Raw genomic sequence first — 17,321 nt, forward strand, 5'->3', positions numbered from 1 at the left:
TTAGATTTCACCATCCAGTTTAGAGATGCCAAGCAGTACATAAATAATAGAGATTTCTTTGTATTTTATGCGAAATTGACGAACTTTTTTTTTTTTTTTTTTTTTTTTTGTACAACCAATATGGTAAAATGGACTAACAAATTTCTTGTTTCGTTTTGTATTTCTTGTTTTTATGTCTGTCCACGTAACATATTCGCTGTACAGTGTCGGGGGTGTACGCTGTGTGTGCCTGAACAAAGTGTTCATGAAGCGAAACTTAAGCAATTCCTACACTATTCTCTACGCAAAAATCGGCACTATGTTTTCTACGTCCAAGTTTTTAAAAATCTGGACCAAACCATCACTACTAATGCTGCTGAAAAGAAAGGTACAATTGTAACAGATGCAATGTACAATAAAATAAATAAATAAATAAATAAATAAATATATATATATATATATATATATATATATATATATATATATATATATATATATATATATATATATATATATATATATATATATATATATATATATATATATATATATATATATATATATATATATATATATATATATATATATATATATATATATATGAAGATTTTTACAAATAAGTTTACTTAGTACAGCAAGAACATGTAACAGTGTAGCTATGATTTTTCTAATATACTATGCAACCGCTATTTGCAGTCAGACCTTCTGGAGCACTGACCTAAATATTAATTCATTCTGCGTGATGTAAGCTTTGTGTCTATACGTTCAGCACACCCAGAAATGAATAATAACTCTTTGTCTACTTTATCTCGGTAGGAGGCGAACTTCAGACCTCTAGAATTAGCATCAAACATCCATATTATATAAGAACTGTGCACCACTGATGTTGGAACAACTGATTCATGAGGTTCTGAGATCGCATCCCTCGGAGATATATATAGAAGTACAACTCTTACTGTTGAGTAGAATTTACTAAAACACTGGAGCATACAAGAAAGTCAGGTAGATTTAAACGTTCTACTTCATCATCATCATCATCATTATCATTCGGGTCCAGGAGATTTATAATATCTCTCGAGACATGAGCAATATACCAAACCTACTCAAGTAACAAAATTACAAGGATAAATTAAGAGTATCACCGTATCACTGTTTCTTTTGATACTGACCATGGATCTCAGAATCTAAAAAGTTTTTACTTTGTTCACAAGTTTGCCATCGACAGTGAACTCGAGAAGGTAGCTGCAGAAAGCGGTAGTACAGGTTTGTGATTAACTTTTGCTCATCACCTGGCTCTGTTTTGTGCCCCAGGTGACAAGAGCTGCAAAGTAAAGGTAAGGTACATATATTAGCACTGATTACTGTGGGTGCGTCATGGTGTGCGCCGTGGTGGTGCTGCATAGCCCCGCGGTGTCCCCAGCAGGCTTCACATGTGGTGTCTGTCTATCTGTGGGTGTCTGTGCATCGTATGCTCTCTGGCTTGGCAGGCCTTCTAGTTCCTTCAATTTACCAGTTTATTTCTACATATAGCACGTTAAAAAAAAATTCTCTTGTATGTTATATATGCAATATATGTCCGTCCAGACAAAAATGGCATGAATAGCATACAAGGTAACAGTAAGATGTAGTATGCATAATAAATCAGTAAGAAAGAGGTGCCAGAGGGCCTCCTAAGCAGACAAGAATATGAGTCTGTGTGCTTGCTTCCATAGGTCTCTTGCTGGGTTGCTAAGGAGTGGCTACAGAGAGGTGGCTACAGCTGTATTAGGGATGGTTGGGATAGACGTGAGACAGATTCTATTCATCCTCTACCATTGTCCTTGGCTGAAAGGAAGCTGTAACCAGGATTTCACACCGAACGATGATCTGTTGTTTTGTATTTAGTAGCTGGAAGCTCTGCTGGTCTGCACGACGATCACCTCGCCATGACACTGTTCCTCGTGCAGTCGAGAAAACCTTCGAACCACCACCAGCAAATTGTTGTTCGTTGTGAAACCCTGGCTATGTCCGTTCAGCTAGGAGTGGGAGGAAGAACTATACTGTAGCTCACGGGTGTATATGTTTACTGGAGAATATGGAAGAAGGGAGACAAATTAACACACTAGGGAAAGGGAAAGACATTTTGATGGGTGGCCAAACAAGTGGACAAAGCAACTTCACAACTACACAAATGGGGTCTTCAACACACAGTGGGTAGTTTTTCAGGTGGTTTTTCTTCGTTGGCATGCAAAAACTACACGTAAAATCCCCTTTCTACTTACCCTAGGACGAGGGAGAGAGAGGGAGATCATGCGAGAGGGAGACTGAGACAATGGAAGAGCCGTCTCGCAAAATCAACTCTGTAGGTCACTAGGCAAGTTGGTACTAAGTGAACTGGATTTACACTACATGGACGGTTAGGGAATGGACTGCCTACTGATGAAAAATAGGGGCTAAAGTTTCAGTCAAGAAATACTTTAAAAATCTTCACCGACACTAAAATGGGATATAAGCTTGAGTGAATGGACTTTGGACTGAATGGACAGCATAGGTGAAAAAACTGTCTTATTTCCGGCAACAAGGATCTCTCACGCAACTGTAAAACCTCTGGTATCATTACGGGAACTAGAGTGGGATAGTTACTTGAGAAGATACTAACTTGAATCCGTATAGTTGAAAAAATAGGTATTGCACAAAAATGCTACATGAAAACTACTGATCTATTTTTTTTTTTCATACAAAACTCATCTAGAATTCCACTGGCAAGTAGCTCAAAACTTTCCCTACATCTAGATTTTCTGGGGTGACTAAAACGTTAAAAAAATGTCTAGTGACGTACAGAGCTGGGGCGGCCCTTCAATACTGCAGGTAATTCAAACTCACCCAGGGTGATAGCACCTCCAGTCCTCGATCTTACACCCAAACAAGTTGCTAGTTAGTTGCTTTTAGTTGGGGGGGGGGGAGGGCAAAGTGAGTGTGTGAGGGGAAGGGGCGGGTGTAAAGACAGTTGGGGGTTTAGTGGGGTGGTTTGCGGGAGTGGAGGGGAGGCCGAAAGGTATTATAGTGCAACTTGTTTGGGGTGGGGGAAGAAGGAGGTTGACTTTGGGGAGGAAAAGTGTGAAGTCAGGAAACAGATTGGAGAGGGGGGGGAGGGGGAGGGGTGGAGAGAAAAGATAGATCTGGAAGGGAGTGGGGAGGAGAGGGGGGATTGCTATGTTGGTCTCCCCCTCCCCTCCCCTTCTTTACCTCCCCCAATATTTATATATATACACACACAAGATGGCGCCACTGTCGTCTTAAAGATCTGCAATGTCATTGCCAGTCGCCGACAGGAGACTGGTGTACTTGTTTACTGTACATTATGTTGTTGATGTTTCTGTTGACGGCGCTTGGGATTAAGGGGAAAGGATGAGAGGAAGGGAGGAAGGAGAGAGAAATGGGAGGAGGGAGGGGCAATTGGCAGGCAGCGCAAAAGGAAAAAAAAATGGAGAGAGAGGGAGAGAAAATACTATTAAGAGGTATCTGAGGGGATGAACTGTGGCTGTAGAGAAGGGTGAAGTAGAGAAACAGACACCATGGATTAAAACAGTGACTGATATTTTGTTTCGTTACATGAGTTATTATTTGTCTTGGTCTAGTTGAATATTAAGTTTTCTCTGGTTTATCTAGTAAATATAAAAGATAGACAACATTCCAAGAGAGGGGAGGGGAGTTTAAAGATAGAGTTAGAAATAGTTACTGTGGCTGTATTAAGACATGCAAGCCAAAAAGTAAAATCATTCACTTGATGGGACTTTTCAGGAGTCTTTGATAGTTCAATAGCACAGCGCCTTCGTCTAAACAAGGCTGAAAATGCAGAGAGAATCAAACGCCAGAGGTAAGAGGCACGCGATGCTTTAATGAAGCCCGCCTCGACCCCCTTCCGAGCAAAGTGCCTCTCAGTCCGCTCTTCTAGTAGTCCAGGGGGAGCAGCGACCCCTGATACTCATCTACATTCTTGGGGAAAAAAGTTTATTCATCTATTCACCGGGGACGCATAAAGGGTAGGTAACCTTCTGCAGTCATTACAACTACATTTTATTGATGATTATTTGGATGCATGGGAAGCTGGTCTTCCTGGATAAGTAGTTTTTCTGGATTATTGAATATGACCTATTTTTATCAACAATAACATGGATATTAAGAAATTAGCACTCTGCCACATGCACTGTATATAATTTTCTCTCGACAGAAACAAAGAATATGTACTTTGCAGTATTTTTTGGTTACCACATAGTTTTACCTTCCCCGCCAAACTGAAAAAATACTTATGAAAGTGTATTTGACAGTATTAGCTGAAACCACAGGCATTCAAGCAGTAAAAATTAATGAATCATTATACACAGTTACTGTACCAAGGGAAATAAACAGTATCTGTTTATAAAAATCCTGTATCTGCATTAAATAAATCTACATACTGCAAGTTGATTTCTAACAAGTGCTCACATTAACGACGTTTGGGATGCATGATATACGGATAAGTGGTGTTCAACTGTATGATCACGGGTCGCAGATAGGTGACTGACTCTGTGGTTCTTGGAGCTATAGACTTGAGAACGTGATCATGAAAGACAGCGATCCTTCCGTGGCCTTTCTATAGGCCAGGTGCTACAGCACGACCATTCTGTGACTCCTTGAATTAGACATTGGGGCAATGTGGAACGATATCTTAGTGACTCCTCTGTAGATATGAGCACAGATCTTTTGACAGGGGCAAAAAGAACAACAGAAATCTCCTTGTGACTTTTCATGTGCATTGAGATTAGCATAATATTTCTATACCGTGCATTATTCAGGAATCAGAGTCATGACCGTCTGTGTGTCTACTGAACGGTCATGAAGAGAACAGTTCTGCAATCAGCATCTTCTCTCTAGTATTCCAGGGGTCAAAGAAGGTCACGAGCCTGAAGCTTTAGACAGGGTGGCACAAGGGAATCCTAAATGCTCTCCCTGGCATTACAGGCGGGGACGAGAGGCATAAGCTCCGACGAAGGGTGGCCAAGGCCGAGGGAGGGGAGAGGGGTGAGAGAGGGTGAGATGAGGGTGGGAAAGGGGTGTTTGTCGTGAGGGAAAAGTGAGACTGACCGGAAGCCCGACGTCGAAAATCTAACCTTTGGCCAGAGAGCCATTGGGACTGCGTGTGGCGGCGTTGACGGAGGTTACGGAGGGAGCTCGTGAAGGGGCGCGGACACTGGCTCGCGATCCCCTGCGATCCCCACGGGCGGGGCTCAGCAACTTACTGTCTTTGAACAGGGAGGCGTTCATCAGGCGAGGGTTGGGGGTGTTGAAGATGGAACGGTTCTCGCGGAATCTGGCCCTGCAAAGAGGGAGGAGTGGGAGCACATCAGTCGGGTCGCACATACGCCATATCTCTCATTTTGTTTATTGTCAGATGCATTTCACCCACATGTGTAATATCTATTCTTGTGGACTATGAGCCTGCAAAAGGAGGAGGAGGGGGACTAGGTGAACATTTTCTTCCACAAAAACTATCCTTATAAGTACGCGAAAAGGTATCATGGAATGCAACAGTTGGTGAACTGATCACTGAAAATGCTCATGTGACGCTGATTCTTGCGCATCTCGAAAAGTGTGAGTACAGGCAAGATGGTGGTCGAGGAAATTCTCGACGTATGAAAATCTACAGCCACCGTAGCCTGGTGCCTCATAATATAGAAAGTATCAGCCGTGGTTCAAACATTAAAAATATTCCTTGAAGACTGGAAAGAGACAAACTGAAAATTATAATGCAGTTATATATGAAGCATATTAGAATGAAAAAGGTAAAAAATACATATACTTAGCCAAATGCATGGACACGGTAAAAAAAAAACACTACTGTAAAAAACTATATTCTGCATACTAGTAAACCTCTGTGTGGAAGTCAGTGCCAGCCGTCGCCATCTGCAAAGGGACTAAGGATAAATAGACATGGTGGCCAACTGCAGGTGAGTGGCAGCTGGAGAGAGGTTGAAGGTGGGGGAAGTGTGAGTGGGGGGATTTTCACAGATGTTGCCCACCATAAGTACGGCAAGGAAATGAAAGGGTCTCACCACCCACCATTAGCGTGTATGGTAGAGGTGGCAGCCCATGTTAGGAGTGTGCAAGACGGCCGCAACAGTACATACACAGGCTGCCTTAACACAGACACTCACGAGACTCACCATGGCCTCTTCATTACCATGCGATGATAAATGTGTTGTTGTTCTCCCTCCCTTTAGTGTGTCGATGCGTACGTGCGTTACTAAACATCCGGGCACTTGACTGGGTGACAAAATATATATAAAACCTAATAAATTGCTGTCGAATGATAGATTAATTCATTTGTAATTCTGCAAGTCTCATATGTGAAGATACCAATTATCTGTTATATTAAAAAATACAAACACAAAACTGCATTCATATATATTTATATATATATATATATATATATCTATATATATATATATATATATATATATATATATATATATATACTGTACATACACCACTATTCACGAATGCAATTAGTGCACCATAGCTGACATCGCTTATAACATAGCTAATATTATATCTCTTTATAGTACAACGCGCCCTTTGATGGTAACTTATGGACATTAAATCGCCATTTAGTGAAAGAGGAAACAAAATTTGTCAATAAACAGATAATTGGTAAAATGTTTTAATCTACCATTCACATGGCTGTTGTCAATGCAGTGAGGGTTGGATGTTTGGCAGCCGTATTCTCGTTGGTATGTGACACTTTCTGGCACTGCTTCCTAAGCCATTTACGGTGCATATTTCGCCTTCAATATTTTATTGTATATTATTTCATTTTGATGATCTTGACATAACTGTAGCGCCAGTAAAGCAGAGTGGCTATGGCGGGGTATCAGACGCAGTACATCACTAAGGTGCTGTGAAATCAATTAAGCCAACTATAATACCACACGGTGGTGGGTGGTGTCCTCTTCCGCTAATAGGCATTTCAAGCTCCTTTTCCTTAGTGATATAGTTTGTCTGTCATACCTAATATTCTCTCGTTTGTTAATTGTATATTTCTAGCGCCGATTTTTTATAAATAAATTGCATCGGAGAGAAAACTGGCGTGTTATATGCAGAAATATGCTGGTAAGGAAGAAGCGACAGTTAGTCTCCATAACCAAAGAGAATATGGACTATCGTGTATAGAGGGATACTGCTGCCACCTCTCTGCAGACTTTCCATAACGGGAGGACATAACTGACCTGACAAGAAGTATCTGACACAAGAAGGTTAACTCACGGTTGCACTTCGTCAAGGTAAAATTACCTGTCATAGTCTGGGTTTGGGGGGACTATCTCTTCACACATTAGAAACCCGAGGATTTAGTGCTACGTCCACCAATCTCCAGTGCAAGAAGTGATAAGCCACAGACACCCTACTAAATGCATCTTACCTAACCCTGAAGCAGTGTAGCTGTGACGTAACGCTTTTCAAACCTCAGGCTATGGAAAGTTCGCAGATTTCCATTTTCGTCCGCGGCAAGGTGGCGGCGGTATACCTCCATAGGTTGTGTGGTGCAGCGTGTGTGGTGGTGGTGGCTTGGCGGTGTGGGGTGACTTGGCGGGCCGTAGCTGCCTTTTGCCTGTACAGACGTGTGTGTAGGCAAGGCTCTGTGTGTGTGTGTGTGTGTGTGTGTGTGTGTGTGTGTGTGTGTGTGTGTGTGTGTGTGTGTGTGTGTGTGTGTGTGTGTGAGAAAAACTACTCCCAATGACTGCGTCTGAGAACAACTTTTAGTGTTTTAGTTCCAGATATTTACTGGAAATTTTTTGGTGATGAATAAATCCCCTAATTCCAGAAATTGATTAAACTTTTAAAATATTAGCATGATCAATAAAATACCCTAAACTCTTCCAAAATATAGAAGTCCTTTATGTTACAACCACATACTGTTTAATTAATTCATTACCCAAGTCCTCCTTCATACATAAACCTTTGACTCCCAGGTACACATGTATCTAGGGTTAGGGGCTACAGCTGTGTGCACATGAACCTTTGTCGTGTGCGCTGGTGTGTGTGACTCCCCCGTGTGTACGCTGTTATTGAGTTTCACCCCAGCTGTCGGAGTCACATAACCGTACAGCGAAAAAAGTGAGGTAAAAGGAAAGACGAAAAATATAAACAGATGGGGTAAAAAAAATAAGAGCAAAGGAAAAAAGAAAGGAAAACGTGGAATAGCACCGTTAAAAAAAATAATAAACGAAAAGAAGAGAAAAACGATGGAATCACGAAAAAATAGGAAAGAAAAAAAGCAAAAAATATAAGAGAAATAAGAAATGCTCATATATATATATATGGCATACAAATGGGAATAGAGAAAGATGTGTAACTATAAATATGTAGAGTAATGGAAAAAGAATAAAAGGAATGGAGTGAAAAAAAAGAAAAACTAAGAAGATGGAGTAAAAGTCGAGAAAAAGAAACCCCTGAAACAGCAAATTGGATGAAATGAACACATCCTGCTTATCACAGCAGGGAATACAGATACAGTATAACGATACAAAAAATATTAATGAAAAAATGGGTATATAATGCAGTAAAAACATTACGTTAGAGAAAAATGATAAAATAGACGGAATACTGCATTATATATATATATATATATATATATATATATATATATATATATATATATATATATATATATATATATATATATATATATATATAAACTGATGGAGTAAAAAATTCAGGGAAAGGCATGATGAAAATTGAAAGAGAAAAACAGATGGCATAAAAATCCAGAAAGAAATAAGGAAAAACATAAATAGATAAAAAAAATATATGTTTGAAGTATCAATTCATGCAGTACAAAATAATGAACAGAATATAGCAGGGACGAAAAATAACAAGTAACTAATTATGAAAGAAAGAGGAGAATAAGGAATATAAAAAGGATGGCGTAAATCTAAGTAAAGACAAACATTAATAATAAATGAAATAAGGTAAGGAAGAGAATGAGGGAAAAAATACAGGTACGTACAAAAACAGAATAAAGCTGAAAAGAAAGAAAAAAAAATGGTGCAAATAGTTAAGAAGAAGGAATGATGGAAAACAGAGTCATGAAGTAAGAACAACGAAGAAAGGAGAGGTGAAAAGCTACTACTTGCAGAGGGGCAGAAGGTTCAAGGCTGGAAGCAAAAATAAAGGAAAAAAGGAGAAAAGCTATGTATACCAGATCTAAAATAATTGATGAAAACCTTAATTAGACTGCAAAAACAATCCCCTGCATCCGATGACGTATTTTCCCACCTTAAAACAAATTCAGGCCATTTTAGGGCTTATGAACTGGATGGAATAGATATATCCCTAAGTATCTTCCTTCATTACAACAGCTGGATACAGTCGGTGAATAAAGTCTTCTGGACACAACAAAACTGATATAAATACAGTATACGTCATTGGATTGAGCAGAAAAAAAAAAAATCATACAAACCCACACAAAACAAAGAAATCTAAATAAATATAAATCTGAGTGAATATGTATATATATATATATATATATATATATATATATATATATATATATATATATATATATATATATATGTATATATATATATATCCATGAAAAAATAAAATCTGGAGGAAAACATGAAAAAAACATGGAATAAAAATACAAATGAGGTTAAAACATGTATAAATCTAGTGTAAGAATATATACATTTCGAAAAAAACTTAATTAAAAATATGGCCATGTGACGTAAGTAAATAATACATAAAAAACAGAGTAAAAATTATGAAAATCTGACGTAAAAGTATGACAATCTGAAGTAAAAAAAAAAAAAAAGCTTGGAATAAAAATGGTAGACACAAAAGTTTTGACAAACTTTTTAACAGTAATTAAAAAACAAAAAAAGTTAAAATGTAGCGTCTAACTGTGGAACAGCAGTCTTGAAAAAGTTCCAGTACTGGCCGGTATTGCAGGAATGAGTAAAATAAATACAAAAATATATAAACACAAATGAATAAATGTTCATATATACAGTTACTGTTGGAATCTGTCCCGAAGTCACTATTATCTCCCAAAATTGCGTGGCGAATTCTCTTGGTTTATCTTGCTACCTGTAGACGATTTTTGCAAATTGTAGAAATTATTTGTAGTGACAGGATTAGGAATAACTCTTTCACAACTTAATTTCTTTCCCCAAGCTAAACATAATCGCTTGAAGGTAGAAAGACCAAAATGTAAACTGCGCCATGGAAGCAGTGTTTAGTAATACACTGGAGAGGCTGCAGTCTGTTCATTTGGATTTTTAAGTACAAAGCCAGTTTAGCGAGATAAAGGAGGATTAAGTGTACCAGTTTAACGAGATTAAGGAGGATAAAGACCTTCAGCACCACACGTATTTTTCATTATGTTCTTGGTATCACTAGACGGGTTTATTCAGCTTAGGACTGATCTCTCGTATTGAAGGTGTTAGTTAAAGCTGTGTCTAACACCTTCACCTCCTTCAGTCTATACTAAGGAGACTAAAATCGTGTAGACACAAGACAAAATGAAAGGTACGTCGTTAGACTGAAGGAGTTACGGTTGGGAAGAGAATGACTTAGAACTGAAAAGATTTATAGGAATGCAAGATGGCGATATATACACAGGATACACCTGACCCCACCCAAGTAAATATGTATCACCTGTATATGTATAATGTACCCATACATGTATAGTGTACACATTGGCAATACAATTCTCGATAAACAGTGCTCTCATAGCAGTATGGGTCGTACTGTAAGTGGCCTTATCGATTTCCGAAAATTGTTGTCTATCGTCTACGTAAATTTCTATGATCTAACTCCATTACAAGATCCAGCTCTCTATATAACAGGATCAAAGCTTATAAAGTATACGTGCATTCATGCCTTCACCTAGCAGCTTGAAATGCCAGGAACTTTACCTAGATGTAGCAATATCTAATCCTCTGTCTAAGGGGATCTCATGCTTTATATAACATGGTCCGGTTTATCATTATGGCTAAATGATCTACTATCATCGATTAGCCTAAGACACATAAAACTCAGTGTTCTTACGAAGGGGATAAAATTCATATCTAATGGGATTTTTTTTTCGGAATCTTGCTACTTAAAAAGTGTCTGTTTATCTAATCTGTAGATTCTAATTCTCTAGGTAACCGTCTCTAGCCTTCTGTGTAGGGGGATATGGCCATTTGTGTGTACCATTATCGATGAAAATGTTCCGGTATACAACCCTTCACAGAATAAAATCTAACCCTCTATGTATCAGGCTTCAACTCTACATAAAAGAATCAACTTCTTTGTGCAAAAAGTTCAATGTCTTAGTTAATTTAGGTCCTAAAGCGAGTAGCAGAATCGAAGTCTCTACTTAACGGGATCTCAAACTCTCAATTTGATATGGTCTATACATCCATGTAAGGGAATCTAATCCTCTATAATGAATGGATCAAACTCTTTATGTACAGTGGCGGTCAGTAATCTTTTCACACGCCAGGGGCAATCGAAGTAATCCGGTGAGACTCTAACCGAACTAATTTTCTTTTATTAGTCTAGCAACGTCTGATATAATCTCGACAGCCCGAGGACGTCAGTCTTATATTACTCTTGCTGTCCTGACGATTTTATTCAGCTTAGGACCGATTATCCAAGCGGAGAGGTTAGCTATAACGTACTGATTATTTCCCGGGAGCTCTTCTATTATAAATACAACTGTTCACTAGCACTGAAAATATACTTTAGAAAGCCATTTTACCGAGAAGTTTGCCTAATCAGCGCCAGACGTGTTAACCGGACAACTGTTACAACGTCCAGCTGATATTACTCACTGAAGAGGACGTACCTTATTAATTACCTAATTCCTCTACTTCCAAACACCTCTCCCGGCATCCATGAGTCTTATGTAGGTAGCCAGAACAATTTATAAAACTACGTCCTCGGACTGAAGGCATAAGATTTTGTAAATGAATTATTGACCGCCGCTGTACAGTAGAATCCAATTCTCTCTGTGGCAGCAGGCTTGGATGCCACACACCTGCCTCCTCCTTGGCATGGGACACCTGTATCTTCCGGGATTGGAACACGGACGGTTTCTCCTTGAAGCGGGATCTGCAACACAGGGCCGGTTGAGAGAGAGAGAGAGAGAGAGAGAGAGAGAGAGAGAGAGAGAGAGAGAGAGAGAGAGAGAGAGAGAGAGAGAGAGAGAGAGAGAGAGAATATGAAAATAGGCAAGAGGGAGCGAACTTATCACAGCAGGGAACAGAGAATTAAAAAACAAAAAATCGAATATTCATAATTTTGTTTTTTGTCACAAGCCTGAAACGGAGGTAAAATATTAAATTCATTAATAACTGATATTTATGAGTTCGAAAAAATATTTACAGGCTGCTGTTAATCGAATTAATCTCTAGTACACATTGTTCATCATATCAATGGTGCTAATAAACAGCACAATAAAGGGGAAATATATACAGGTGATCAGTGGCGGGCATTTTAAGTCATGTGGAGGGAACATAAGGCCTTCAGTACGGGGACGTCTATCATATTTTAGTCAGGGCGCCTGGAAACTCTTCTTCAGGTTTAGAAAGACTTTTAAAGCCAAGAAAAGAAAAGTTAGATATAGTCTTGGTGAAAACATAAACACTACAATACGCCTTTATAATTTTTCTAACATAAATGCCAAGTCTTAGGGTGAGGATAGACTTGCTCGAAACATGAATCGACAAGACGAAACGAAGCACAGGGTTCAAGATGCAACTCTAAGGGCCCGGACACACTTGCCTCCGAACATGTGATCGTCAAAAGGAAACGAGGTTCAGGTGTCCGTCCAACGTTTAGACTCGAATACTAAAGTAGTTCTAACCCGGTGCTTCGTTTCGTCTTGTTGATCACATGTTCTGGGGTAAGTGTGTCCTGGCCCTAACAGTGTAAACCTTGAATGGAATGCTGTGCCTTGTTTCCCCTTGACATTCAGGCAAGGCCGCCCACACCCTTACCATTAGAAACCAGCGACGTATCCAGGACTATAAAGCTGAGGCTTTGTACCAGGGAAAGCTGTTAGTGGAGTGGGAGGTGGAGTGGTGGTGGGTGTGAGTGTGAGCCAGAGGGGAAAAGAAATATAAATCTTTAAACAACACATGGTGCAGGGGAGGGTAAGGGTTCTTAAAGACTTTGCCAAGGACTGCATTGGTGAGTGAAGAAAACAAGCTGTACTATATTAAAAACTTTCAAGACAAGGACGGTGAAAAAAAGGACAAGATACTGAAAACATCAACATTTCGACTGATGAAAAATAGTTTATGTCTAACAAGTTATGCATTATATCCTCCGAAAAGCACGATAGAGACTATGTAATATTTTGTAGTGCCAAAATAATGTATCAAAAGATGCACATTATATCCCTTGACCTTGGAGGAAAAGAAAGGGTTCTCCATGTTTTGTAAACTTTTGGACTGATGTGAAGAAACAAAAAAGTAGCATTGGTTAGACATTATATTCTTTGAAAAAAAAAAAAAAAAAAAAAAAAATAAAAAAATATATATATATATATATATATATATATATATGTATAAATGTATGTATACACGAGTATTTATATATATAGAGTCTGACGACAAAGACTAGGGGCGTAATCAGAAACATTGTTAACAAATGAAATGTGCCAATATCTATCTATCTATCTATTGCCAGACGCCTCAATCCCGTTTGGGGTGGCCACAAACAAATTGCCTCCAAGTCGCCCTGTCCCCCGCCATTTCACTGCCCTGCTCCCAACTCACACCCCCCTCTCTCATATACCTCTCCACCCCATCCCTCCATCTCATCCTCGGCCTCCCCCTCCCTCTTCCCCCCTCAACCTCACTCACATACACTCTCTTCGTCAGTCTTTCACCCTCCATCCTCTCCACATGGCCAAACCACCTCAGTGTGTTCCTCATAACGCTTCCTATCACATCCACATCCACACCACAACGTTCCTTTATATCCTCATTTGTCAGCCTGTCTCTCCATGTGACTCCACAGGCTCCTCTTAAATAACTCATTTCCACTGCTCTCACTCTTGACTTGTGTCCTTCCAACAATGTCCAAGCTTCACTTCCGTACGTTAGAGTTGGTATCACAATACTGTCATGTAGTAACTTTTTCACTTCCATGCTCACTTCCCTGTTTCTTATCACTGCTTTCAAGGAACCAGCAACCTTTCTTCCCTGCTGTACCCTTTCAAGCACTTCACCCTCCAAACCTCCATCCTTACTCATCACACTACCCAAATACTTAAACGTACTCACATTTTCCAATTCCTCACCATCCAACCTCGCTGTACATTCACTAACTTCACCTCTCTCAAAGACCATCACTTTACTCTTCCCTACATTCACCTTTAGGTTCCGTTTCTTACACACTCTCTCAAACTCATCCACCAAGCCTTGCAGCTCCCCTTCGTCTTCACTCAACAACACAGTATCATCTGCAAACAACAGTACAGGGAGTTTCCAAACACTATCCTCTCTCACCAGGGCCACTCCAACATCCACTACCCTACCTTGTACCTCTTTTATTACCCCATCCATGTACAGATTGAACAACCATGGAGACATGACACATCCCTGTTTCAAACCAACCTTCAAAGAGAAAAATTCACTTAGTTCACCATCCACACGCACTGCAGCCTTCGCACCATCGTACATACTCTTCACAGCATTCAACAACTTCCCATCTACTCCATATATTCTTAACACTTTCCACAATCCTTGTCTATCCACCCTGTCATATGCTTTCTCCAAATCCATGAAAGCCGCATATATCTTCTTTCCCTTCTCTAGAAACTTTTCCACTAAAGATCTAAGAATGAATATCTGATCTACACAACCTCTTCCCTTCCTAAAGCCTCCCTGTTCTTCTCCAACTAATTTCTCTGTTCTTTCTCTAACTCTGTCTATAAGTATCCTACCATACACTTTTCATATTATACTAAGAAGACAAATGCCCCTATGATTACCACACACTTCTTTTTCCCCTTTTCCTTTGTACAAGGGAATAATTATACCTGACTTCCAATCCTCCGGGACTCTACCTTCCTCCCAGGCCAAGCTGCACATCTTCCACATCCATTCTACTACTATCTCTCCCCCATGCTTCAGCATTTCACCACACACTCCATCAATTCCTAGGGCTTTCCCCGAGTTAACTTTCTTCATTGCTTCCACAACTTCTATCCTACTGATTTCTTCCTGTCTTCTCACCTCCCTCCTTCTCCCAGCCATTCCCCAGCCACTTATACTCGCATTACTTCCATCCTCTACGTTCAACAATTCCTTAAAGTGTTCTCTCCATCTGGTCACTTTTTCTCCCTTCTCCACTAGCAATCTACCATTTTTATCTTTCACTCCCCTGCTAACTTCACTTCCACCCTGTCTTACTCTTTTCACTTCTCTCCAGAACATTTTCTTACAGTCCCTCCACTTTACACTCAAATTCCTTCCAAATTCCTCATCCACTCTCTTCTTACTCTCTCTTACTAATCTTTTCACCTCTCTCTTTCTTTCCACATATAACTCTCTCTTCCGCCTCTCAACTTCTTCCACGCCCCTATTTCTCATCCATTCATTGTATGTTTTCTTCTTTTGTGCCACAGCCTGTCTCACCTCTTCAGTCCACCACGCTGTTCCTTGCACCCCCCTCCGTCTTCTCTTCCTTCCACACACCACATCACATGCTGCACATATTTCTTCTGTAAATATCTTACACACACCTTCCACGTCTCCCATCTGCTCCAATTCATATTTGCCCAATCGTTCCTCCACTTCTCTCTTATACTCTGCCTTTTTCTCATCCTCTTGTAACCTTTCCACTCTCCTTGCAACTACTCCTTCCTCTCGTCTTTCCCTTCTTCTATTCCTCCATCTTACTTGCATCCTAATTCTGGCCACCACCAAGTAGTGGTCAGAAAGTCCACCCCCCCAACCTCTATACACTCTTGCATCCTTTACACATCTTCGCATCCTTTCATCCACACACACATAATCAATCATTGCCTTCCTTTCATTCAGTTCACCACCCACCCTTCTCATCACTCGCCATGTATACCTGTGGATCATTTTATGCCAATATATATATATATATATATATATATATATATATATATATATATATATATATATATATATATATATATATATATATTCATCACGAATGAACTGATCACCGATATAACACCTCCTAGAGAGGAAACTAGGGGATGTTGGAGGGATATTGGTGAAGCATATAAACTTGGATATGCCGCTGGAAAAAAGTCAGACTGAATAAATTCAGCTTCAGGAAGACTTTTTTGTGTAATGTCAAAATTGGCAGCCTAATTAGTCCGGAAAAAACTGCCAATGCTTTAAAATGCAGTGAGAGGCTGTGGTAAATTTAGGGGTTATTAAATTCCGAGTTAGTGGAGGGAATTTTAATTAATGTGAGGGTAATTAATGTAGGAGTAATAAGCCTTTAATGACCTGCTGGCTGGTGGGCGGGAGGGACTGAGGGAGAGGAGTAGGGGAGGGAACGGAGGAAAGGGGAAGAGGGTGGTGGGAGTTGGGAGGTTGAGGGATGAGGGGGTAGGGAGTTGCGGGAGGAGGGGATGAGGCATGAGCGAAGAGGGGGTTGGGAGTTGAGGGAATTAGGGATGTGGTATGAGGGAGGAGGGGGCAGGGAGTTAAGGGAGTTAGGGATGTGGTATGAGGGAGGAGGGGGCAGGGAGTTAAGGGAGTTAGGGATGTGGTATGAGGGAGGAGGGGGCAGGGAGTTAAGGGAGTTTAGGATGTGGTATGAGGGAGGAGGGGGCAGGGAGTTAAGGGAGTTAGGGATGTGGTATGAGGGAGGAGGGGGCAGGGAGTTAAGGGAGTTAGGGATGTGGTATGAGGGAGGAGGGGACAGGGAGTTAAGGGAGTTTGGGATGTGGTATGAGGGAGGAGGGGGTGGGGAGTTGAGGGAGTTTGGGATGTTTTATGAGGGAGGAGGGGGTAGGGAGTTAAGGGAGTTTAGGATGTGGTATGAAGGAGGAGGGGGCAGGGAGTTGAGGGAGTTTGGGATGGGTCATGAGGGAGGAGAGAGTAGGGAGTTGAGAGAAGGGTTTAATGGAAGATGGAAAGAGTTAGGGGGGTTGGGGGACTGTGGGAGGAAGGGAGAAAGGGGCTGAAAGAAATGTGGGGGAGTTGAAGGAGGAAGAAGGAAGGCAGGGGATTTAGGGGGAAGGGGTAGAGGGAGGATGGAGGGAGGGAGGGGGATGAGAATGTAAGGAAGAGGGAGGGGTGATGAGGAAGGAAGATGAGAACATCAGCTGCTCCATATGA

General features: G+C 40.4%; 1 protein-coding gene across 1 annotated transcript in view; it reads right to left on the minus strand.

Moving 5' to 3' along the window:
* Positions 1 to 17,321, minus strand: part of jus (EB domain-containing julius seizure protein) — a 690,978-nt gene that overhangs the window by 18,871 nt on the left and 654,786 nt on the right. Inside the window, exon 6 of the mRNA XM_080266641.1 lies at positions 5,238 to 5,314. Within this exon, the coding sequence (XP_080122767.1) occupies positions 5,238 to 5,314 (77 nt within the window). The remainder of the gene's footprint in view (positions 1 to 5,237; positions 5,315 to 17,321) is intronic.

The sequence above is a fragment of the Coenobita brevimanus genome, chromosome 21 (genome assembly GCF_032717465.1).
Source record: "Coenobita brevimanus isolate Jiangsu-jjx chromosome 21, ASM3271746v2, whole genome shotgun sequence".
NCBI classification, from domain to species: Eukaryota; Metazoa; Arthropoda; class Malacostraca; order Decapoda; family Coenobitidae; genus Coenobita; species Coenobita brevimanus.